We start from the raw sequence: 26,508 nt of genomic DNA, 5'->3' as shown, positions 1-26,508 counted from the left end.
CCAAATCTAACACCCTTTCCCCCCCCCCCCCCACCCCCTTTCCCTGTAGCTTAACTCTAACCCTCCCTGGGGGTGCCTAAACCTATTCCACTCCCTCCCCGCAACCTAAACCAACCCCCCACCCTCTGGGCCGCAGCCTAACCCTAGCCCTCGCCCTGGGGCTTACCTCTACAGTGGTCCGATGGGATCCCGGTGGACGGAATTCCGGCACGCGGCTGGTGACCCTATTCAGGATGCTGGTGTTGGTATACCGAGTAGTGTTGGGATTCTGGCGTCGGGATTCTGACTGTCAGGGTCCTGACCGGATCCCATTGAAATGAATGGCAAATGAGTTCCAGCATCAGCAGGTTTAAATAGAGCACCTAATTCTAGGTGTTCTTGTGATTGGCTATACCAGTTACATGACTGGAATTTGGCTGATGTACCCCTGGAAAAGAATCCAAGATGGCAGTCTGTATAGTACGGTCCCTGTACGGGATGTTGGTGCTGAGACCTTAGGATCAAGACAGACATTCGTGGGAGAAGTCTCAGAGAACAGAGGAGAGAGGCACCAAGCTGTAAGCGGCACTCGTAGTCAGGCATGTGACACAACAGTACAGAGTTCACAATAAAAATGCAGTCAGTAGCATCAGTTTAAGGGGGATATCCAATTAGCCCCGGTAATTTACCGGGGCTAATGGTCCCGCTGGGGGCTAGCTAATTCGCCCCAATAAGCCGCGGCACACGCCGGCTTATCTGGGATTTTGTTTTACCTGCGCGGAATTGCGTTATGAAAAAGTGATTTGTAAATGATCATCGATTAAGTATATATCAGTAAACCAGCTCTGGAAAAATAATTGCTTAGAAAATAATTGGTTGCGGGAACACACAGCACATGCCTAATGAACATTTCACTCAGATGGATTTTTGTAAAAGCATTCTGAGGGAAATACGTGTTGGGTTTTCGCTGTGTGTTGCTGCCCCACTGCCAGAGATCGTCAAGTTCAGTGTCTAGCGATACCAGGCCCTGTCCACCTTTTGTATATACTGTCGCCAAGAGAAGTGCACATGTATACAGTACAGGATGCTATGTTTATCGCATGGAGCACAGCTGCAAGAGAGAGGGTTACAACCTTCTTTTTATCCCATTTGTGTAAAATTAGCTACACTAGACGATATTATGAGCAATATGTCCATTTCCGATGGATCGGAATGATAAATCGTTCATAATAGTGCAGATCGTTCAGTGCCTATGAACGATAACGATGCGCGATTCCGCATGTCGTTGGTCTCATGTTCTGATCTTCCCTGCAGCAGGGAAGATCAGAAGCTATCGTTAACGACAGCATGCTCCTGGATGTGCCACTTAAATATTTTGCAAGATCTTTATGATATATCTTATGTGGGTTGCACTATATCGTGAGTCTGGGACTACAGGGGAACTGCCGGGGAGTTCAAGGGAAATCGTTAACGAGATTGCGTCGTTTACAAGTTGTCTAGTGTATGGGCACCATAGACCCTATTGGGTAATGCTCTGAATAAGGCTTACTATATTATTAAGGGGCTCCCTTTTATAATTGTATTTCCTGAAGATATGGCACTTATGATGTTCTAAGAAATGATATTCCAAAGTGGGTATATACATATGTATTTATGTACCACTACGGTTGCTGGTGCGCATGCGCAGGACCTGTTCTGTGATGTGCCGAATGGGTTCTGTGTTGTCACACGCAGTGCCCCCAAAGCTGTAGCCTGATAAAGGGGCGGGTGTGCCCAAAAAAGGGTCAGCATTGCCATGGTTACAATTCTATGTGTTGCTTTAGTACTGTGTTGGCATTAGAATTTATAAGTTCTGTTCATTTTTAAACTGCCAAGTATTCTTGATGACAGTCTCTTGGGGACTTGTTATCACATTGCATCCTGGGATATCAATACGCACTAAGGAATGTTCTTTGTTTGGCACTGATATTGATTCCGTATGTCCTTTTACCAATACATTGACAAATGGTTACTTAGAAAAAAACATTTTTGTAACTAATTATTTTGATTAATAAAACATGCAAATTCCACACAGATAGTGAATAAAATTCATGGACCCAGTGTTGTGCATAAGCAACGATAAGTATTGTGCAACCATACCACCCCACTTAAGGAAATGGTGTCTGTGCAGAGAACAATCTTGATTCTATGGCATTTAAATAAGAATTTTAGAGCAAGCTGGTCACTGATGCAGCCCTTTGCAGATATTTATTGCAGTATATACAATTCTGTTTTCCAGATCAAATCCCATTCTTCTGGTCTGCTAACCATGTCCTCCTCACACCTGGGAACGCAGATGGTGTCCTTCTCCCTAAATATTTCCTGCAAGCACTACAGCTCAGACCGCAAAGTAAGTCTCTGGAAAGTCATGTTAGATAGAAATATAATGTCAGAATAGTTACTTTTGGATTACTCTGCATTTGTATCGATAGGCCTGTTTCTGAAGATGTACGTAAACCTGATGTTTGTGGGTCTGCCAATGCACAAAACAAGTCCTGGTGATCACGCACAGCCATCTCCCTCCCATCCTTAGCTGCACCATGATTGACATGAGCTGCGACATTCGGGGGTGGCTATGGGGACCATTCTACAGGCGCAGACTTCCTGGCTCCAGCAAAGGAGTCCCAGCGGCCAGTCTGAGTGAGCATCCGCTTACTCAGATGCAAAACATAGAGACCAATAGTGACGCAGCACCCAGATCGCAGATGCTGTCAGGAGGCGTCTTTTTCCTACAGATGCCTACTGCAGCATTAGCATATTAGTTGTATGGTATTGCGGGGCAGTACAGTACATCTCTAAATCAGGACCTATATTTCCTAACAAAAATTTACCTTTCTGGAGCAGTGTACATTGTGTTCCACAGGGGAACATCGGGGGTGTAGAGTGGATCTTGATTCAGAGGCACCAACAGGCTAAAGCTTTAGGCTGTCCCAGGATGCATTGGGGCCTCCTATATAAACCCAACCTCAAGGCACTGAGAACTCAGTTTCGAGTTGGTGCCTGCAGCAGCAGGTCACATAACAGGGGGCTGCACTGGGCAGCCCTGAAAAGCTTACTAAGAAGACTTCAAGGGCAGCAGCGCCGATATGTCGGCTCCACCACCTCCTAAGCGGCGTCTCATACTCCCGCGGCCTGTTCCCGCGTACTTGTGGCGGAGAAGCTCCGGCTTTAGGCACACGGTCACAGACTGCTCTCTTGGTTTGCGTGGCTGCTACGGAGAGGAAGTAAGAGGGACCCGCCATTAAATCGCGTTCCTGTCCCGGTCTAGGCAGATGGACCATGACGCTGGCGTGGACACTGTCACCGCACAGGAACCCCACTAGACCGTCAGGGCATAGGAGTATAGGTCGGGTGTAAATAATGCCCATTTTAATAAGACTCCGTAGTACCGGCGGTGAGGACCAGTATAGGGGAGTCGGCGCTTGACTTGTAGCCCCAGCCCAGGGCGCCGACTACTGCAGATTTTCCCACCCTGGAGCTGCCTCACACTCTCCCTCACTCCCTGACTGAGACGCTGGGTGTCATCTTCTAATCATAGCTGCGGCTGGTTTCCGGGACTCCAGGGCAAGGTCTCCCTTGTAAAGCTGCCTGTATACAGCGCTGTAACTTTACAAACATTTGAGTATTCTACATGTCTTTATACAGACAGTGTTAGTTAAGAAAGAGTGTACCTGATGGGGGGCGTGGCTTGCAGCCTGACTGAGCAGAGGTGTCTCTGGAGAGCTCCTACTAAAGGCCTCTTAGTTATCCTATTATAACACAGCCATCAGAGTTTTCTGGGTTGCTAGTGCCCAGTTATTTTGTCCCTGAGCCAGGGCAATCAGAGTGGAGGGACTGCGGAGCCGGGGAACAGGTTTTTTCCTGCTCCTGCAGGTTGCGGCCTTCCTCCCATACAGAAGCCGGGACCTCGATTTCATACCCCCTCCGGCCGGACGAAACGGACCTGCGGAAGCCGCACGGATCTCAGCGGCCCTGGCTGCCCATACTCTCCCCCCCCCCCCAGTGGACTCTTACCAAGGGCTGTGGATCGCGCACACGGGCCCCGGGAGCCGAGCGCTGAACGGAGCCGCGAGGTGCCCGGGAACGTCCGGTGCCAGCGGCCATCTTGGAGGAGGCAAGGAGAGCCGCGCGGCCACAGTGAGCACTCGGGCGGCTCGCACTGACTGGAACTCTCCTGCTGAGCGTGTCCCTCGGTGGGGCTGGCGGAGTGCTTCACTCCAGAAGACTCCTGGGCTGACTTGTCTGCTGTTGGGGACCGGCTGCAGCTCAGTGACGGTGACCATCTTGGAGGTGGCACTCGGGATCCACTTCCACAAAACTATACTACAACTATTCAACAACCGTTTTTTCAGCTGCTATATACCCCCTGCGCTACCCAGAGCCACAGTATAGCTCCCAGAATTGCATACCACACGTCTACCAGCTGCACTGGGAGTAATATATAAGCCTCTGGAGCCGTAATATTTCTACCGGTGCCCGGCGCCGCTCGCTGCCTGCCGCCGGACCTGACGGCGGACGGGTTTCGGTGCCACACTGTGGTTGACAGCGTCTGGAGACACTCACACGCGGACGACCAGACACGACTGCGGGGCCACTTATCCTTGTCCCTCCTCCCGACACGGCCTGGTCCTTACTCCCCCCGACTCTGATGTCCTGCTGTTGTCCATTGCTATCAAGGCTACCCAATATTTGTCAGCTGCCCTGGGAGGATCGCGATAGGGTCACTGGCCCTCACCTCTCTCTCTGCAAAGTCTGAGATGCTGACCTAACAACACAACCTGTCCTACCTGGACCGTGATGGTTTTTCTTTATATCTCTCCCTTCTCTACATAACGTACAGCCGACAAATAACGTCTGTATCTTTTTTTACATTTGTGATATCCCACCTATCCTCTTCACTTCCCACTAATGGCGCAAAGAAACAAGAAAAACACGCAGGCCCCCACAAATTTTTTTGGGCAAAAATCTAAGGGCCTCCCAACTCCTGCATCGCTCACGGACTCTCCTCCTTCCCCTTGTTCATCGGAGATGGGTATTGACCCACAGATACAAGCAGTTATGACCAGTCTACTTGAAGGGGTACAGTCCGCTTTTAAGCAAGAACTTTCCACTGCTATCGCCGAGTTCAAATCTGATCTCACGGCCCTTGGTAATCGTACAGACGCTCTTGAATCAAAGACAGACGACCTTTGCTGCTCTCAACAACGTCTTGATTCTGAGCTCTCTAGGCTCAATGATGAGCTGAAGGGCCTCAAAGAACGTCAAGAAGACCAAGAAAATCGCTCCCGTCGCAACAATTTGCACATCCGCAATGTGGCGGAATCAATCCTTAGCTCAGCACTACCGTCCTTCCTGAAAGACTTCTTTCAGCACGTATTACCTGACCTTTCCGATGCTGATTGTCTGTGTGATAGAGCCCATAGAGCGCTCCGAGCGAAGCCTGCCCCGACACAGCCGCCCAGGGACGTCATAGTTCATCTAGATTATTTTCGTTCAAAGGAACGTATTCTGATGTCACTACGAGACTCTCCAGTGATCGACTTCCGAGATATGCAACTGCAAGTCTTTCAGGATTTGGCCCCCTCCACTATTCAAAAGCGACGGGATCTCCAGCCTGTTACTCGTATATTACGCCAACAACAAATACGATATAGATGGGGATTTCCCTTCATGTAACAAGTTACAGCGAACAACTCTACCCACTCCATCAAAACCTTAAATCAAGGTCAAGATCTGTTAGCTAAACTTGGCCTCCTCCCTGTACCGTCATCCGATGGTGGGACTGCCTCTTCCTTTGGGCCCCGACGCTCCCAAGCCCCTTTGCCTGAATGGACAAGGGTAACTCGACGTCGCAATGACACCAATGACCCTCCTTGATTTTGACGAACTTTTTCCGGATTCACTTAAACAGTTCTCAATACTTTAGGAATGCGTTTCCTGACAGGAGGGGACTCTTGTTATTGTTTTCCATCTTTAAATGAGCTTACCGTGGGCTCTGAGGTTGCTCACCAAGCTTTAGTGTTTATCATCGGTTATGCATAGCCTGGTGCGTTCACGCTAGGCTTATATTGTTTGCCTTGTCAGCCCTTGTTCCCCTCTCCTCTCCCCCCCCCTCTTCCTTTTTTATATGGTTTTTTTATTTTTATTTTATTGGCTATGACACAGTACGTTTTTGTTTATTGTTTTTCATATGTTGGGTTACATTATTGTATCATTCGGCTCTAGCCGACTCAACCATTGCGGTCCGGAGGAATCCGCTTTTCCTGCATTAGCTTGCTGTTCCCACTACCCCCGTGCTCCCTTTATTTGCTACTTCAGAATATGATGTCTTGTATTTGCGTAGCGGTCCCTGATAGGGACCCTATAATTCAGGGTTTTCTCCCGTATGGGTTCTCTATCACTCTCTTCTTTTTTTTTTCTATATCTCTGATTCTTGTTTCTTGCTGGTTCCTTCTTTCCTTTTCCTTCTTCCCCGGGACGGGTTTCCACTGCTCCTCTTTTGCTCTTTGGTATCACATGGCGCTTAAATTGTTTTCTATAAATGTTAACAGGCTTAATTCTCCCAGGAAACGTACAGTGATGTTGTCCGCCTGTCGGAGAGAGAAAGCCGATATAGTTTTCCTCCAAGAGACCCACTTCACCGGTACACACTCTCAACTTTCCGGTAAGCAATTTACCCAGACCTTTTTTGCCTCTGCTGACTGCAAGAAAAGGGGGGGTGGCTATATTGATCCACCGTAACATCCCATTTGTTCACACTACAACCATAGCCGATCCTGACGGCCGGTACCTGGTAGTTATTGGTACGCTTCGCACTGATATCCTAACGCTAGTGTCTGTATACGCCCCTAATCAAGATCAATCACGTTTTTTCGCACACTCTTTTTGAAGCTTACTAGAGTGGCGCAGGGCCACATTATTTTAGGCGGGGACTTTAATACCATGCTTGACCCTTCTTTAGATAAATCCATTCCTCCTAAAACTAAGAAGGATGCACTCCCATCTGACGCTGCCGTCACATTGACATCCTCCCTCACACAGCTTAATTTACGTGACACATGGTGTCTTAAACACTCCAACGCCAGAGATTATACCCACTTCTCTGCACCTCATCAGCATTACTCTAGAATAGACATGATACATGTATCTAATTCACTCTCGACGCTCATATCTGACTCAGGCATTACTCCCTGTTCATGGACAGATCATGCAGGGGTGTATATCCTGGTAGACCTCTATGGATCCCCTAACAATGGCGTCTTGATGACATTCTACTTTCGCACCCCTCCACCCTCTTAGACACTAAATTGAACCTAACACTTTTCTTTGAGGAAAACGCCTCCCCAGAAGTCTCTCCTAGCCTGGTCTGGGAAGCACATAAAGCCACTATTCGCGGCCAGTTTATGTCTAAGGCCTCGGCCATACGTAAGAAAGCAGCACAGGAAATTTCCTCAGTGGAATCTAAAATTTCTGCGCTTTTAGCCCAACATAAACTTGCCCCATGCGACTCCCTACTTTCCCAGATAAATAACTTCAGAGGCCAGCTAAACACCCTTCTATCGCGGAGGGCGGCAGCTATACTACAGAAGCTCCGTCAAAAATTTTACGACAAAGCGGATAAAATTGATAGCCTCTTAGCTAATAAGCTGAGACGTAAGCGAGCTGTAGGACTGATAGAAAAATTGCACTCTTCTGCATCAGACACACTTACTTATGATCCTAAATTGATGGTGGAGGAATTTCGGGACTACTATAGCTCCTTATATAATCTCCCTGCCCCCCCTCTTCCCTCCGATGGTTCCCAGGGAGCATGTTCATACTTGCTAGATGCCCCCTTGCCGAGTTTGACTGAGCAACAGATTTCTCTTCTGAATGCGGATATATCGCTGGAAGAGACGGTTGCCGCTATCAAATCCATGCGGTCGTCAGCTGCCCCTGGTCCAGATGGCTTTACTGCTCAATATTACAAAACATTCCATACAGAATTGGCCCAATACCTTACCTCGCTCTTTAATAGTGTTCTAGGGGGAGCATCATTTGCACCAGCAACCGTACAAGCTGACATTATTGTGATTCTGAAACCAGAAAAGGATCCAACACGTTGTTCCAACTATCGCCCGATTTCTTTGCTGAACGTAGATCTTAAGATATATGCAAAAATCTTGGCCAACCGCTTAGCTCCCCTGCTTACGCAACTGATACACCCGGACCAAGTGGGCTTCATTTCTGGCCGCCAGGCCTCCGATAATACCAGGAGAGCCATAGATTTGATTCACTCTATCCATAATCAGAAGCTACCCTCGTTGTTACTAGCATTGGATGCCGAAAAGGCTTTTGACAGAATCTCCTGGCCCTTCGCCTTCTCAGTACTCCGGAGGATGGGTTTTTCTGGCAAGTTCCTTGAAGGTATTTCGGCGCTCTACAGGTCCCCTACTGCCACGGTTTCTGTTAATTGCCTCACCTCTTCCGCATTTAACATCACTAACGGCACCAGACAGGGATGCCCGCTCTCCCCGTTACTATTTGCCCTGGTTATGGAACCACTGGCAGCACGGATCCGAGCTAATGTAGATATAGCAGGAGTGCGGGTAGGCCCTTCTGAACATAAAATTGCGTTATACACTGATGATGTCCTAATATCTCTGGGATCGCCATCTCAGTCGCTACAGCCGCTCCTCTCGGAGATAGACCTCTACTCTAAATATTCAGGTTATAAACTCAATACGAGTAAGACTGAGGTATTGAATTTTTATATCCCTGGCCCGACTAAGCTCTCACTGGAAAATTCCTTTCCATGTCAATGGCATAAGCAGAAGATCAAATATCTAGGTATTTTTCTAACACATAGCCACCATCAACTTTACCAAGCTAATTTCCCTAGGCTGCTAGATCGCATTAAATCAGATTTGTCTTCTTGGTCCAGCCTCTTTATCTCCTGGATAGGTAGGGTAAACTCGGTGAAGATGAACGTGCTCCCTTGGATACTTTACCTGTTTCAGACCCTCCCGATTTTTGTTCCTCCATCAGTTTTTTAAATTCTTACAATTTCACACGTCACAATTCATATGGGCGAATAAACGTCCCCGTGTTCGATTGAAACTCTTACAGCGCCCAACATTTAGTGGCGGCCTAGGCATCCCAGACTTCAGGAGATATTATTTAGCCACACAGCTCTCACACTGCGTGCAATGGTGCAACCCCGAATTTAGAAGGGTCTGGGTATCTATAGAAGCCGCCGAAGTGGGTCTCTCTACTCTCTCTTCTCTTCTCTGGCTTTCAAAATCCTGCCGCCCCAGAACTATAGTATCTCATCCCGTAGTTTCCCGCTCACTAATGATTTGGGACTCTGCCAATAGGTAATATGGCTTGGCCCCGGCCCCATCCCCTAGCATCCCAATATTACACAACCCTGCATTCCCTCCTGGTACAAATAAATCACTGTTTGCTCCCTGGCAAGATAGAGGTATCTTGTATCTGAATGACATTACCAAGGATACTAGTTTTCCACAATTCTCTCAGATTCAGGACAATATTGATATTCCCTCTCGGTATTTCTATCAATTTTTACAACTTAGACATTTTCACTCCTCAATGAGCCGTGTCCTCTCTAGCAGACCCCTAACCACGTTTGAGACTATATGTTTCAGACGTGACTCAACCAAAGGCTTAATTTCCTTCATATATACTACTCTCATTGGGAATACTCCCTCTCAGCGTGATCCTCATGAGAGAGCATGGGAAACGGACCTAGGCTCGGCTCTAGATGACGAGGAATGGTCTGAGGCCTGGGGTAACGCAGCATCTAGTTCCATCCGCATTAGAATCAAGGAGAATGTCTATAAATTGTTATATAGATGGTACTATGTACCATCTCGCTTGAGCAAAATGTACCCGGACACGACGGATAGATGCTGGAGAGGATGTGGCGCAGAGGGCTCTTTCCTACACATATGGTGGTCATGTCCTAAAATAGTGCATATGTGGAGGGAAGTGATTCAATTTATATCTAGTTTGTTGTAGTGATGAGCGGGTTCGGTGCCTCGGAATCCGAACCCCCCCGAACTTCAGCCTTTTTACATGGGTCCGAGGCAGACTCGGATCTTCCCGCCTTGCTCGGTTAACCCGAGCGCGCCCGAACGTCATCATCCCGCTGTCGGATTCTCGCGAGGCTCGGATTCTATCGCGAGACTCGGATTCTATATAAGGAGCCGCGCGTCGCCGCCATTTTCACACGTGCATTGAGATTGATAGGGAGAGGACGTGGCTGGCGTCCTCTCCGTTTAGAGTAGACTAGAGAGTAGTAGAGACACTTGATTTACTAATTTTGGGGAGCATATTAGGAGTACTACTTGCTGATAGTGTGACCAGTGACCACCAGTTTAATTAATCCGTTCTCTGCCTGAAAAAAAACGATACACAGTGTGACACAGTCACATACCATATCTGTGCTCAGCCTCAGTGTGCTGCATCATCTATGTAATACTGTATATCTGACCGTGCTGAGTGCTCACTGCTCACACAGCTTAATTGTGGGGGAGACTGGGGAGCAGTTATAGCAGGAGTACATATTTTAACAGTGCACACTTTTGCTGCCAGAGTGCCACTGCCAGTGTGACTGACCAGTGACCACTGACCACCAGTATATTGTGATTGTCTGCCTGAAAAAGTTAAACACTCGTCGTGTGGTGTTTTTATTCTATAAACGCATTCTGCTGACAGTGTCCAGCAGGTCCGTCATTATATAATATATACCTGTCCGGCTGCAGTAGTGATATATATATATTTTTTTTATATCATTATCATCCAGTCTATATTAGCACTGCAGCAGACGCAGTACGGTAGTCCACGGCTGTAGCTACCTCTGTATCGGCAGTCGCTCGTCCATCCATCATTGTATACCACCTACCCGTGGTGTTTTTTTTTTTTTTTCTATCCTCTTGATACTAGTAGCTTACTTTAGGAGTCTGCAGTGCTGACAGTGTCCAGCAGGTCCGTCATTATATAATATATACCTGTCCGGCTGCAGTAGTGATATATATATATTTTTTATATCATTATCATCCAGTCTATATTAGCAGCAGACGCAGTACGGTAGTCCACGGCTGTAGCTACCTCTGTGTCGGCAGTCGCTCGTCCATCCATAAGTATACTAGTATCCATCCATCTCCATTGTTTACCTGAGGTGCCTTTTAGTTGTGCCTATTAAAATATGGAGAACAAAAATGTTGAGGTTCCAAAAATAGGGAAAGATCAAGATCGACTTCCACCTCGTGCTGAAACTGCTGCCACTAGTCATGGCCGAGACGATGAAATGCCAGCAACGTCGTCTGCCAAGGCCGATGCCCAATGTCATAGTACAGAGCATGTAAAATCCAAAACACCAAATATCAGTAAAAAAAGGACTCAAAAATCTAAAATAAAATTGTCAGAGGAGAAGCGTAAACTTGCCAATATGCCATTTACCACACGGAGTGGCAAGGAACGGCTGAGGCCCTGGCCTATGTTCATGGCTAGTGGTTCAGCTTCACATGAGGATGGAAGCACTCAGCCTCTCGCTAGAAAAATGAAAAGACTCAAGCTGGCAAAAGCACAGCAAAGAACTGTGCCTTCTTCGAAATCACAAATCCGCAAGGAGAGTCCAATTGTGTCGTTTGCGATGCCTGACCTTCCCAACACTGGACGTGAAGAGCATGCGCCTTCCACCATTTGCACGCCCCCTGCAAGTGCTGGAAGGAGCACCCGCAGTCCAGTTCCTGATAGTCAGATTGAAGATGTCAGTGTTGAAGTACACCAGGATGAGGAGGATATGGGTGTTGCTGGCGCTGGGGAGGAAATTAACCAGGAGGATTCTGATGGTGAGGTGGTTTGTTTAAGTCAGGCACCCGGGGAGACACCTGTTGTCTGTGGGAGGAATAGGGCCATTGACATGCCTGGTGAAAATACCAAAAAAATCAGCTCTTCGGTGTGGAAGTATTTCAACAGAAATGCGGACAACATTTGTCAAGCCGTGTGTTGCCTTTGTCAAGCTGTAATAAGTAGGGGTAAGGACGTTAACCACCTCGGAACATCCTCCCTTATACGTCACCTGCAGCGCATTCATCATAAGTCAGTGACAAGTTCAAAAACTTTGGGCGACAGCGGAAGCAGTCCACTGACCAGTAAATCCCTTCCTCTTGTAACCAAGCTCACGCAAACCACCCCACCAACTCCCTCAGTGTCAATTTCCTCCTTCCCCAGGAATGCCAATAGTCCTGCAGGCCATGTCACTGGCAATTCTGACGAGTCCTCTCCTGCCTGGGATTCCTCCGATGCATCCTTGCGTGTAACGCCTACTGCTGCTGGCGCTGCTGTTGTTGCTGCTGGGAGTCGATGGTCATCCCAGAGGGGAAGTCGTACTCGTAAGACCACTTTTACTACTTCCACCAAGCAATTGACTGTCCAACAGTCCTTTGCGAGGAAGATGAAATATCACAGCAGTCATCCTGCTGCAAAGCGGATAACTGAGGCCTTGGCATCCTGGGCGGTGAGAAACGTGGTTCCGGTATCCATCATTACTGCAGAGCCAACTAGAGACTTGTTGGAGGTACTGTGTCCCCGGTACCAAATACCATCTAGGTTCCATTTCTCTAGGCAGGCAATACCGAAAATGTACACAGACCTCAGAAAAAGACTCACCAGTGTCCTAAAAAATGCAGTTGTACCCAATGTCCACTTAACCACGGACATGTGGACAAGTGGAGCAGGGCAGGCTCAGGACTATATGACTGTGACAGCCCACTGGGTAGATGTATGGACTCCCGCCGCAAGAACAGCAGCGGCGGCACCAGTAGCAGCATCTCGCAAACGCCAACTCTTTCCTAGGCAGGCTACGCTTTGTATCACCGCTTTCCAGAATACGCACACAGCTAAAAACCTCTTACGGCAACTGAGGAAGATCATCGCAGAATGGCTTACCCCAATTGGACTCTCCTGTGGATTTGTGGCATCGGACAACGCCAGCAATATTGTGTGTGCATTAAATCTGGGCAAATTCCAGCACGTCCCATGTTTTGCACATACCTTGAATTTGGTGGTGCAGAATTATTTAAAAAACGAGAGGGGCGTGAAAGAGATGCTGTCGGTGGCCAGAAGAATTGCGGGACACTTTCGGCGTACAGGCACCACGTACAGAAGACTGGAGCACCACCAAAAACGCCTGAACCTGCCCTGCCATCATCTGAAGCAAGAAGTGGTAACGAGGTGGAATTCAACCCTCTATATGCTTCAGAGGTTGGAGGAGCAGCAAAAGGCCATTCAAGCCTATACAACTGAGCACGATATAGGAGGTGGAATGCACCTGTCTCAAGCGCAGTGGAGAATGATTTCAACGTTGTGCAAGGTTCTGCAACCTTTTGAACTTGCCACACGCAAAGTCAGTTCAGACACTGCCAGCCTGAGTCAGGTCATTCCCCTCATCAGGCTTTTGCAGAAGAAGCTGGAGACATTGAAGGAGGAGCTAACACAGAGCGATTCCGCTAGGCATGTGGGACTTGTGGATGGAGCCCTTAATTCGCTTAACAAGGATTCACGGGTGGTCAATCTGTTGAAATCAGAGCACTACATTTTGGCCACCGTGTTCGATCCTAGATTTAAAACATACCTTGGATCTCTCTTTCCGGCAGACACAAGTCTGCTGGGGTTCAAAGAACTGCTGGTGACAAAATTGTCAAGTCAAGCGGAACGCGACCTGTCAACATCTCCTCCTTCACATTCTCCCGCAACTAGGGGTGCGAGGAAAAGGCTCAGAATTCCGAGCCCACCCGCTGGCGGTGATGCAGGGCAGTCTGGAGCGACTGCTGATGCTGACATCTGGTCCGGACTGAAGGACCTGACAACGATTACGGACATGTCGTCTACTGTCACTGCATATGATTCTCTCCCCATTGAAAGAATGGTGGAGGATTATATGAGTGACCGCATCCAAGTAGGCACGTCAGACAGTCCGTACTTATACTGGCAGGAAAAAGAGGCAATTTGGAGGCCCTTGCACAAACTGGCTTTATTCTACCTAAGTTGCCCTCCCACAAGTGTGTACTCCGAAAGAGTGTTTAGTGCCGCCGCTCACCTTGTCAGCAATCGGCGTACGAGGTTACATCCAGAAAATGTGGAGAAGATGATGTTCATTAAAATGAATTATAATCAATTCCTCCGTGGAGACATTGACCAGCAGCAATTGCCTCCACAAAGTACACAGGGAGCTGAGATGGTGGATTCCAGTGGGGACGAATTGATAATCTGTGAGGAGGGGGATGTACACGGTGATATATCGGAGGATGATGATGAGGTGGACATCTTGCCTCTGTAGAGCCAGTTTGTGCAAGGAGAGATTAATTGCTTCTTTTTTGGTGGGGGTCCAAACCAACCCGTCATTTCAGTCACAGTCGTGTGGCAGACCCTGTCACTGAAATGATGGGTTGGTTAAAGTGTGCATGTCCTGTTTATACAACATAAGGGTGGGTGGAAGGGCCCAAGGACAATTCCATCTTGCACCTCTTTTTTCTTTCATTTTTCTTTGCGTCATGTGCTGTTTGGGGGGTGTTTTTTGGAAGGGCCATCCTGCGTGACACTGCAGTGCCACTCCTAGATGGGCCAGGTGTTTGTGTCGGCCACTAGGGTCGCTTAGCTTACTCACACAGCTACCTCATTGCGCCTCTTTTTTTCTTTGCGTCATGTGCTGTTTGGGGAGTGTTTTTTGGAAGGGCCATCCTGCGTGACACTGCAGTGCCACTCCTAGATGGGCCAGGTGTTTGTGTCGGCCACTAGGGTCGCTTAGCTTACTCACACAGCTACCTCATTGCGCCTCTTTTTTTCTTTGCGTCATGTGCTGTTTGGGGAGTGTTTTTTGGAAGGGCCATCCTGCGTGACACTGCAGTGCCACTCCTAGATGGGCCAGGTGTTTGTGTCGGCCACTAGGGTCGCTTAGCTTACTCACACAGCTACCTCATTGCGCCTCTTTTTTTCTTTGCGTCATGTGCTGTTTGGGGAGTGTTTTTTGGAAGGGCCATCCTGCGTGACACTGCAGTGCCACTCCTAGATGGGCCAGGTGTTTGTGTCGGCCACTAGGGTCGCTTAGCTTACTCACACAGCTACCTCATTGCGCCTCTTTTTTTCTTTGCGTCATGTGCTGTTTGGGGAGTGTTTTTTGGAAGGGCCATCCTGCGTGACACTGCAGTGCCACTCCTAGATGGGCCAGGTGTTTGTGTCGGCCACTAGGGTCGCTTAGCTTACTCACACAGCTACCTCATTGCGCCTCTTTTTTTCTTTGCGTCATGTGCTGTTTGGGGAGTGTTTTTTGGAAGGGCCATCCTGCGTGACACTGCAGTGCCACTCCTAGATGGGCCAGGTGTTTGTGTCGGCCACTAGGGTCGCTTAGCTTACTCACACAGCTACCTCATTGCGCCTCTTTTTTTCTTTGCGTCATGTGCTGTTTGGGGAGTGTTTTTTGGAAGGGCCATCCTGCGTGACACTGCAGTGCCACTCCTAGATGGGCCAGGTGTTTGTGTCGGCCACTAGGGTCGCTTAGCTTACTCACACAGCTACCTCATTGCGCCTCTTTTTTTCTTTGCGTCATGTGCTGTTTGGGGAGTGTTTTTTGGAAGGGCCATCCTGCGTGACACTGCAGTGCCACTCCTAGATGGGCCAGGTGTTTGTGTCGGCCACTAGGGTCACTTAGCTTAGCCATCCAGCGACCTCGGTGCAAATTTTAGGACTAAAAATAATATTGTGAGGTGTGAGGTGTTCAGAATAGACCGAAAAATTTCCGGTGCTCATCACTAGTTTGTTGCAGGTCTCTATTCCTTCTGACCCTAAATATATTCTCCTCCCCTTAAACCTACCAACACTAACGAAATGTCAAAATAAATTATTACGTCATATAGTGTCTGCAACAACATGTCAACTAGCTGCAGATTGGAAAAACCCTATACCGCCTTCCATGCAATCTATAGTTGCCCATATCTGGTACGTTTACCGCATGGAGTACATGACTAGCATTATTAATTGCTCCCCTGGGTCATTTGAGAAGGTTTGGAGTCCGTGGCTGGCCACCCAGCATGCCCCTTCACCCTTTACTCTGTGATACCCTGCACAAGACTTGAGGGGACTCCCCCGGGGAATCTATTCTATTCTATTCTATACTATTCTGTCCATCCTTCTCCTTTTCTCCTTTCTTTTCTGTCTTTCTCTCCTCTGGACCTTTTTCTACTCTTCTTCTTCACTGTTCATCAGTTAGCTACGCTGCTGACTGGCCTTGTTCCTATTTTACACCGCCCGCTTTCTGGGTCAAAAATGGGTCACTGTTTTTGTTTTTATTTCTTCAGTTATCTTTAGAATTTCCAACGATCATACTATACATATAATGTACTCTGTTGAAATCACTACCTGTTGGTATCGTTTTGTATTTGTGACCCCATGAATAAATATTATTTACAAAAAAAAAAGAAAGAGTGTACCTATTACAGGATATATTGTACGAGTATTCTGATATATTCCTCCGGTCTAGGACCGCGCTGTGTTATATTCATATCTGTACATATACTAGTCCAGTGCAGTTTTATTGTCATAACTATCTGCATTGCCTGTGACTGTGCGTGCCTGTATCTGCTGTGTGGTTTCACTTATCACTAAGGGGGTCATTCCGAGTTGATCGCTCGCTAGCAGTTTTTAGCAGCCGTGCAAACGCATAGTCGCCGCCCACAGGGGGAGTGCGAACTGTGCCTGCAAACACATTTTGTTCAAAACAAGACCAGCCCTGTAGTTACTTATCCTGTGCGATGATTGCTGCGACGAGTGACACGGTAATGACGTCAGATACCCGCCCAGCAAACACCCGGCCACACCTGCGTTTTTCCAAACACTCCCAAAAAACGATCAGTTGACACCCATAAACGCCCTCTTTCTATCAATCTCCTTGCGTTCGGCTGTGCGATTGGAATCATCGCTAGAACCAGTGCAAAACCACAATGGACTTCGTACCCGTACGACGCGCGTGCGCATTGAGGTGCATACGCATGCACAGATTAGCCATTTTTTTTCACTGATCGCTACGCAGCGAACAACGGCATCTAGCGATCAACTCGGAATGACCCCAGATATTATGTACCCTAAGGGACTAGGTGTGTCAGGGTCATTGATATAGAGCGTCACAGTATTTACCCATTACGTGTATTCTACTGTGTACTCAGTCATATAATACCGGATTTATTCGCAGGTGTTGTGTACTGTGTATTCAGTCACATACTAATGGATTTATTCGCAGGTATTGTACTCTGTCTGGCTTTATCGTACTAAACCACTCTGTTGTTGCATATGTGTACAATGTTTAACAGGAAGTACAGTAAATCTGTGGATGCTCCTGCATCATGAAGAGCATGCGCCAAGGATTTACCAGAGGGGGAAGTTTTGTATGATGGTCTGTGTACTGTGTGTCATACATCTCCCAGTCAGTCTGCAGCTCCTGTAACCAATCAGGAGCCACCCTGGGAGGCGTTCACAAACCTACTAGGTACTCTGGTGGAACGCCTTACGCCCCCTATGGGACCACCTGTGCTACTACAGCCACAAATTGTCCCTATGGTTAATACGCCTTGGGCGGAAAATTTGTCTAACCAGTTGCAGCAATTAAGTCAATCCTTGGTCAGACAAAAATCTACTCCAGGTCACTCCCGTGTCTCTGGGTCACCTAAGCAGGCTGCTTCCTCCTCACAATCCACAAATCTCTCAGTTGTTTCATCTGAAGAGGAGGGGGAGCATACTGTCCTGTCAGACGATGAATCAGGTGTTTCTGCCGAGGATTTTCCACTGCAAATTGATGTCCTTGCCCTAGCCGTTGCTATTAAGCAGATCCTACAAATCACTGATGATGAGGATTCCATTAATGTAGCAAATAAAACTGATATGTTTAAACGGCAGCAGGTGGTTAAAAATCTATTACCTCATTCTGACCATTTAGTGGATATCAGGCAGGAACCCTGGTCTAAGCCAGGAAAGAAATTCCCTCTGTGTAAATGGGCCCTGGCTCGCTATGCTCTCCCTGCAGAGTTATGTAACAAGTGGGAAAATCCACCACAGGTGGATTCTCATGTCACCCGCCTAGCGGTGTCATCCACTCTGCCTGTCACCACTGTCACTTCACTGAAGGAACCGACAGATAAGCTTGTGGAGGGATGTCTGAAATCTATTTACTCCCTTGCAGGTGCTGTACATAGACCCACTATTGCAGCCTCTTGGGCTGCAAAAGGTATTGAAACATGGGTTCAGGAATTAGAGGAAGAGCTTTCCGAGGATATATCTGACAATGCCAGACAATACATGCCTCACATTACCACCGCCGCCTATTACATTCAAAAGACGTTCTCTGTGGCGGGTGTGTTGGCGGTCAAAGCGTCGACTACGTCTGTCCTGGATCGCCATATTCTGTGGTTGAGGTCATGGCAGGTGGACCTAGACTCCAAAAAGACCTTAGAGGTGCTCCCCTTTAAGGGGGACATTGTGTTTGGGGAAGACCTTAATAAAATTTGTGTCTGAGTTAGCAGCTGCTAAGACTGCTTTTCTCCCAAATACTAATCCTTCTGCACAGAAGGCAAAAGGCATCACTTTTCGTTCCTTTCGGCCTCAAGGGAAAGCAAAAGGTCAGGCATACCCGAGACTCGTTCTCCCAAAACCACAAAGCCCAAGGCTAAAAATCCTGGGTGGCCAGTCAGCCTGCTTCTAAGCAAGACCAGCCTGCTTCATGACGGGGCGGGCCTCCCCCTGGGGGACCCCAGAGTGAGAAGCCGACTTCTGCAGTTTAGCCAGGTCTGGTTAAAGACCACTTCAGACGCATGGGTGCAGGAAGTTGTCTCTCACGGGTACGCAGTCTCATTTAAGAGACATCCCCCTTGCCAGTTTGGCACCACGGTTATCCCTTTGGATCCGTTAAAGGCGCAAGCTCTGCAAAAGGTTGTGAGTTCCCTCCTGCATACAGGAGTGGTAGTGCTGGTACCTCTATACCACAGATGCAGAGGTTAATACTCGATCCTTTTTCTAGTTTCAAAACCCAGTGGGTCTTTCTGGCCTATACTAAACCTCAAATCACTGAACAAGTTTGTGAGAGTGTCCAAGTACTGTATGGAAACACTGCACTCAATTGTACTGGCTATAGAACCTGGAGACAATATAGTAGCCCTGGATACACACCATGGCCAGTATTTACTAAAAATACGAGTTTTGCCGATTTGTGTTTTTTTTTCTAAGTCCCAATCCGGGAATTCACTAAGCAGAAAACTCGGCAGTGTCTGGTCTATTTGTAATGGTTTGATTGGCAAAGTTCTGAAATACGAATGAATAGACCATCGGTCAAACGCGGCTGTTATTTCATACAATACGGGTATTCACTATTCATTCGTATTTGGGTGTTAGTCTCTGAGTGCTCAAATGCGGGTCTATTTTTTTTCGATTAGTTAAAAAAAGCAGGAAAAAAATAGACCTGCTTTTTCCAGTTTGGATAACCATGCACGGATCAGTTGACCGAAAGTAACCTCACCGCTGACCGCAAAGTTCCCACCATTGGATACAATGGAGCGCATAGGCGCTACATTGTATCTCTGCCGTGTGCTGCCTCACAGACACTACAGGAGCACACAGCCAATCAGGAGAGTGCCACAACGTGGCGCTCCCTGATTGGCTGAAGGGACCCTCTGACATTGGCTGAAGGGACCCTCTTTGACAGGAGTCAGGGGGGGTCCTGGCAGTCGGGGGAAAGGGGTCCCATGTGTAAACATGGGACCCCTTTCAGTGTGTGGTCGAGTTTCGTTTTTTTGGTTTTGCCAAGTACGTGGATTATACAAAGGACAGAATCTACACTGGATTATGTGAGTATAATTTTTTTCACAGGTCCCCCAAGGATTCTACATGGAGAAGAGGACTGAGCCTCGTGGGAACATAGGTAAGTATGTATGTATGGAGGTGTGCATGTATGTAATAAACTTATACTTTCATGGTGTGTGTGTCCTGTTTTTTTGGGGGTATTTTTTTAGTAGTAGTACTACAGGTACCAGCGGCCCAGGTTTTCCACCGCATGCTGGTACTTGTGGTTCTCCAAGTACCAGCTTGCGGGGGAGGCTTGCTGGGACTTGTAGTACTGCTACTAAAAACAATATTCACATTTTTTACACTTGGCTATCAGCCCCCCATCCGCCGCCCTTGGATAGGGGGGGCAGCCTCGGGCTTCACCCCTGGCCCTTGGGTGGCTGGAGGGGGGGGGACCCCTTAATTTAAGGGGTTCCCACTCCTCCAGGGTACCCCAGCCAGGGGTGACTAGTTGGGTATGTAATGCCAGGGCCGCAGGGACCACTATAAAAGTGTCCCCCGGCTGTGGCATTATGTACCTGGCTAGTGGAGCCCGGTGCTGGTTTTAAAAATACGGGGGACCCCTACGCTTTTTGTCCCCTGTATTTTTGGAACCAGGACCAGGCGCAGAGCCCGGTGCTGGTTGATGAAATATGGGGGAACCCCTGTCATTTTTCCCCCCATATTTTGTCAACCAGGACCGGCTCAAAGAGCCCGAGGCTGGTTGTGCTTAGGAGGGGGTCCCCACACTTTTTTTTCAGAATTTTAAAGACTTTAAACACCTTTTTAAGGTACACAATGAAGCCCTGCACGAATCTCACAGATCCGGCCGGGATTCCTTGTGTTTTGTCAGGCAGTGTTTTACTCATCACTCCCGTAAAACACTGCCTGACATTACGAATCACATCGACATCGGAAAATACGAATTGTGAAAAGTCGGCAGCTTAGTGAATGACCGTATCAGGATTCAAAAAGTTGCAGTAAAATGCACCCGATACCATTCGAGATCAAACACCCTTCAAAACGGCAAAAACACGAATCTTTGTAAATATACCCCCATGTCGCATCAGCAGTATCTGCGGTTTGCTATTGGCGACCTTCATTACCAATTCCAGGCTCTGCCATTTGGACTGACTATGGCTTCTCGGATCTTCACCAAGGTCATGGCCATTATAACGGCTCATCTCCTTCGTCAGGAAAACAGAATCCTCCCATATCTGGACGATCTTTTGATTCTGGCAAGGTAACACAAAGTTATTCTCAGTCATCTACGGCTGACGGTGACTTTCCTACAAGCCCACGGGTGGCTGATAAATTGGAAAAAGTCCTCCCTGGTCCCAGCTCAGAGCATGGTGCACCTAGGGACAGTACTGGACACTCACAGTTAGAGTCTGTTCTTGGCCCCGGATAAGGTCCTGAAGCTTCAGGACAGGATAAGACACTTCATTCGCCGCCCCAGAGTGTCGATACACTCGGCGATGCAATCCTTGGCCTGATGGTTTCATGATAGATATCATCTCTATGCTGATGACACCCAAATCTATCTTTCCTCTCCAGACCTCTCCCCTGCTCTCCTCACTCGTGTCTCCAACTGTCTCTCTGCTACCTCTTCCTGGATGTCCCAGCGCTTTCTTAAACTTAACATGTCTAAGACCGAGCTGATCATCTTTCCTCCCTCCCGCATAACCTCACCTCCTACAATCTCATTATCTATTGATGGCACTACTATCTCCTCTAGCCCCCAAGTGCGCTGTCTTGGAGTAATCCTTGACTCCTCCCTCTCCTTCAAACCACACATTCAGCACCTCTCACAAACCTGCCGTTTTCATATAAAAAATATTTCCAGGATCAGACCCTTTCTGACCCAAGATGCTACTAAGACTCTTATCCACTCACTGGTCATCTCCAGACTGGATTACTGTAATCTCCTCCTGACTGGCATTCCTGACAAACACCTCTCTCCACTCCAATCTATCCTCAATGCTACTGCCCGGCTCATTTTCCTCACCAAACGCACTACGTCTTCCTCTCCTCTCGTACTAGACCTTCACTGGCTCCCCTTCCCTTTCAGAATCCATTTCAAGCTTCTCACACTCGCTTACAAAGCCTTCACCCACTCCTCTCCCATCTACATCTCTGATCTTATCTCCCTTTACACTCCCACCCGTCCTCTTCGCTCTGCTTATGCACGACGACTTTCCTGCCTACGTATTACCTCCTCCCACTCCTACCTCCAAGATTTTTCGCGTGCTGCACCACTTCTCTGGAATTCCCTACCTCTCCCCCTCAGACTCTCCACCTCTCTACAAAACTTCAAACGGGCTCTCAAGACTCACTTCTTCACCAAACCCAGCCAAATCTCATCCTAACCCTCTGTTCTACACTCTCTATGTACCCCATCTGTGTCACCCCTGTCTGTCTACCCCTCCCCTTAGATTGTAAGCTCTCACGAGCAGGGCCCTCTTCCCTCATGTGCTTATCCTTTCTTACTTTAATAATCTTCAACTGCATCAACTCCAGCAGTCTTCTGCCACCTGATACTTATTCCAGTGTCATCTGCTGATGTAACTATGTTTATTTACCCTGTACTTGTCCTATACTGTCATCAACTGTAATTTGCTGTTTTCCTGTTTGATTATTTATGTACTCTGTAATTGGGCGATGCGGAACCCTTGTGGCGCCATATAAATAAAGGATAATAATAATAATAATAGAGTACGCTTAATTTCACTCTCATCCTCTCCAACGGTTAATCTTTCCAAGTGGGACAGCTTACCTCATTGGATCAGCTTTCAAATGGTTTCTTTGACTCCGGAGGTTCATCTGTTGCTGACCTGGTGGCTCCAGGATCAGCAATTGAGCAGGGTCCGTCCCTTCTGGATCCCCAACTGGGTCCTGCTGACAACGGATGCCAGCCTTCGGGGTTGGGGATCGGTGTTGGAGCAACACTCGTTCCAGGGTCGTTGGACCAAGGAGGAATCTCTCCTTCCGATCAGTATTCTGGAGCTGAGGGCAGTGTTCAATGCACTGTCTCTCAACCTGCCTCTGATACAGAACAGGCCTGTTCAGGTACAGTCCGACAACGCCACCACAGTGGTCTACATAAACCATCAAGGTGGCACTCGAAGCCGCATGGCAATGTTGGAAGTGTCCAAAATCCTATGTTGGGCATAGCGCCATCTACCAGCCATATCAGCGGTGTTCATTCCAGGAATCCTAAACTGGGAAGCAGATGTACACTCTCCTGGTGGACAGATGGAATCTGACAGATGTGGACCTCATGGCGTCTCGACACAATCACAAGGTTCCGGTTTTCGGATCAAGGACCAGGTATCCTCAGGCAGCATTCGTGGATGCATTGGCAGTTCCGTGGAACTTTCAGCTGCCTTACATATTCCCTCCGGTGGCACTCCTGCCCAGGGTACTTCGGTAGTTCAAACAAGAAGGAAGAAGGCTAATTCTAGTTGCTCCAGCGTGGCCCAGACGGCATTGGTTCTCAGACCTGCATTGTCTATCGACAGAGCATCCCCTTCTACTTCCTCAGCGTCAAGACCTCCTAGTGCAGGGCCCTTTCCTCTACCCGGACCTGGCCAGACTGGCTTTGATGGCGTGGCTCTTGAAGCATAACTCCTAAGGAACAAAGGGTTTTCTGAGGCTGTTATTCAGACTATGCTGAAGGCCCGCAAACTGGCATCTGTCCGGATTTATTACAGAGTTTGGCATTCTTACTTCACCTGGTGCGCTGATAAGAATTATGATGCCTATCAATTCAGGACTTCCAGAATTCTGGCTTTTCTGCAAAGAGGCTTGGACTTAGATCTTCGTCTTGCCTCCCTCAAGGTTCACATATCTGCCTTGTCTGTGTGGTTTCAGCACAAGATTGCCTATATACCTGATGTACATACATTCATTCATTCAGGGTGTTCTACGTATTCAGCCTCCCTATGTCCCCCCCCCCCCCCCCAGTGGTTCCATGGGACTTGTCTATTGTATTGAAAGCCCTTCAAGAGTCTCTCTTTGAACCTCTTGAATCGGTCGACCTTAAATGGCTTACAGCCAAGGTCCTGTTCTTTCTGGCTATTGCCTCTGCAAGACGGGTGTCAGACTTAGGGCACACGCCAGGACAAAGCGCCTTTCTGATTTTCCACCATGACAAGGCGGTCCTCTGAACTCGACCTGGTTATTTAACTAAGGTGGTGTCATCTTGTCACCTTAACCAAGAGATTGTGGTCCCGGCCTTTATCTCTCCAGCCCTCTCGGCTAAAGAACGGTCTTTAGATGTGGTTAGGGCTATTCATGTCTATGTGGACAGGACTGCCTGTCTGAGGCCCTTTTTGTCCTGTTTGGATTCCACAAACGTGGCTGGTCTGCAAATAAATAAGCAAACCTTGGCCAGATGGATTAGAATGGTGATTGCACATGCTTATGAGCAGGCTGGTCTTCCAGTTCCTACTGCAATTAAGGCCCATTCTACCCGGTCTGTTGGACCTTCTTGGGTGGTCCACCGTGGCGCGTCCGCAGAACAATTGTGCAAGGCGGCTACGTGGTCCTCAGTGAACACTTTTTTTAGGTTCTATGCCTTTGATACCTTCACCTCCCAGGGTGCTTCCCTTGGGATGCGCTCAGACGCATCCCATCCCATGAGGAACTGCTTTAGGACATCCCTGATGTTTGTGTGGAAACCAATGTATCCTGCTGCAGAAAGTAAGAATTATGGTAGACTTACCATTGTTAACTCTCTGCGAGGTACATTGGGTTCCACAGGGCGCCCACCCTGACGCACCTGGCTTCTTTGTATGGCATTAGCCACTGGTGCCTTCTCTTCTTGTGAGATTGTGTTCTTATGTGACTAAGGCCTCATACACACTAGACTAGAAAGTGAAAGATCTCGCTCAGAAGGGCCGACCTGAGCGAGATCTTTCACAATCTCGTCCAGTGTGTACACTCAATGTGGTTAACGATGCACGATCCTGCGCATCGTTAACGAACCCCTCCCTCGTCTGAACATGTGTACAGACGAGGGAGGTCCTCCTTAACGACGGCCGTGCTGCAGATGCAGTTCCCCCCACCGTTGCTGCCTGTCCCGGCCACATCGGCAAGTGTGTATGCAATATCGGAGTCGGCGGGTATCGACTAGTGTGTACTAGCCTTAGCATCTACCTTCTCTCTTGCCTGCTTCCTGCATTGGTCTGGTTAACAAAACTGAGCTCACAGTGCCTGGAGGCGGGGTTATAGAGGAGGCCCCTATGCATTAGCATCCTGGGGCAGCTAAAGCTTTGCCTGTTGGTGCCTCTGGATCCAGATCCATTCTACACCCCAATGTTTCCCTGTGGAACCCAATGTACCTTGCAGAAAGAGAGTTAACAATGGAAAGTTTACCATAACTCTTACTTTATGGTTACAATTACTGTTTTCTACATTAAGATCCTTTGTCACCACTATTCTTTCACTACTGTTGCTGCATGTTGCTCAGGTCTCTCATTTATGACCTGTAGCTATGGGCATAAGACACGCAGTTAAATAATCTTGCCTCCCCCGAATTAGCTTACACCTGCAGATCCTGATGCTATAGATCCGTGCCTTCTGTTAATAGTATGTGGAGAACTCTGAATAACTATGCAGTGATTGGATGGCAATCATTTCTAGTGACATCACCGAGTCATGGTGTCACTGGTTCCTAGTAACATTATTCAATATGGCTAACTCCACTGTATGTAGGTGACAAGTCCACATTGCTGTGCACATATGGAATTATAATTTACTCCCTGAAATAGATAGTACATTTTATATAATATCCCTAACTAAGTTACAATTGCAGAATGATATAGTGATAATGAGACCAGTTTGGAGCGTTAAAAGTAAAAAGGAATCCAGCTACAATGTCTTCTATATTCATGTACTGACTTTGCCCCAGCCAATGCCATGGAACACATTTATCAAATAGTGGCAGGTAAAAGAGGTCAGATATAAGTGACACCCTGGGCAATACACTTATCTAAAGAACAACCCTAGTGCCATGTTTTTGTCACCCATATTAGTGTATTTTGTCTATCTCTCTTACCTATTCTGTTTTTACTTTGCAGGAAGACTTCTCGCACTTGAATGAAAGATGCAAATATGAATTTTCCCTAAATAAATTATTTTTAACAGATTGCTTGCTTTACGTGAATTACATTTCGTCAGATCAGAGAGCCAAGTGAGCTTACTTGTCATACGCTTACTTGTCACTTATCATACGTAAATCCTGCCACTTGGTCTGAGAGAACAGTAACCAAAGATTTGTCCAGTCTGGACAGTCGTATGGGACACAGAATCGGACAGATGGGGGACTGGATTACAGGTCCCCTAGGGTAGAGAAATGTATAACTCCTGAGCCGTGTGAGACCCAGGCATGGTTAGGTTAATATCGCTCTAGGTAGCAGATGGTGAGTATCCGTAAGAGAGCAGGTGGGGAAGTGCCATAGCCGGAATTCTATTGATTAGGTTATAGCTCCCCTAGGGTAGCTGTGGGAGATCCAGGCATGGTTAGGGAAATACAGATACAAGACAAAAGGTAAGTACTTGCATAGGTGCACTAAAGACCTAATATCTCCTTAACATTTTCTGTTTATTGATATGCTTTAA

At 47.8% G+C, this 26,508-nt stretch overlaps 1 protein-coding gene across 4 annotated transcripts in view; it reads left to right on the top strand.

Moving 5' to 3' along the window:
• TRPT1 (tRNA phosphotransferase 1) overlaps positions 1-26,036 on the top strand; it is a 137,621-nt gene extending 111,585 nt beyond the window's left edge. For 2 of the 4 annotated variants that reach the window (XR_010189425.1, XR_010189426.1), the window contains exons 7-9: positions 2,258-2,368; positions 6,570-6,682; positions 25,968-26,036. Coding sequence is in view for 1 of the 4 variants with exons in the window: in XM_063944943.1 (XP_063801013.1) it covers positions 2,258-2,368; positions 25,968-25,990 (134 nt within the window). In the remaining 3 variants the exon portion in view is untranslated. The remainder of the gene's footprint in view (positions 1-2,257; positions 2,369-6,569; positions 6,683-25,967) is intronic. The other 2 variants (XR_010189427.1, XM_063944943.1) reach the window with 2 other exon arrangements.
• Positions 26,037-26,508: the final 472 nt, after the last annotated feature.

Source organism: Pseudophryne corroboree, chromosome 11 (assembly GCF_028390025.1).
Source record: "Pseudophryne corroboree isolate aPseCor3 chromosome 11, aPseCor3.hap2, whole genome shotgun sequence".
Classification (NCBI taxonomy): domain Eukaryota; kingdom Metazoa; phylum Chordata; class Amphibia; order Anura; family Myobatrachidae; genus Pseudophryne; species Pseudophryne corroboree.
This window is presented reverse-complemented; position numbering and strand designations above follow the sequence as displayed.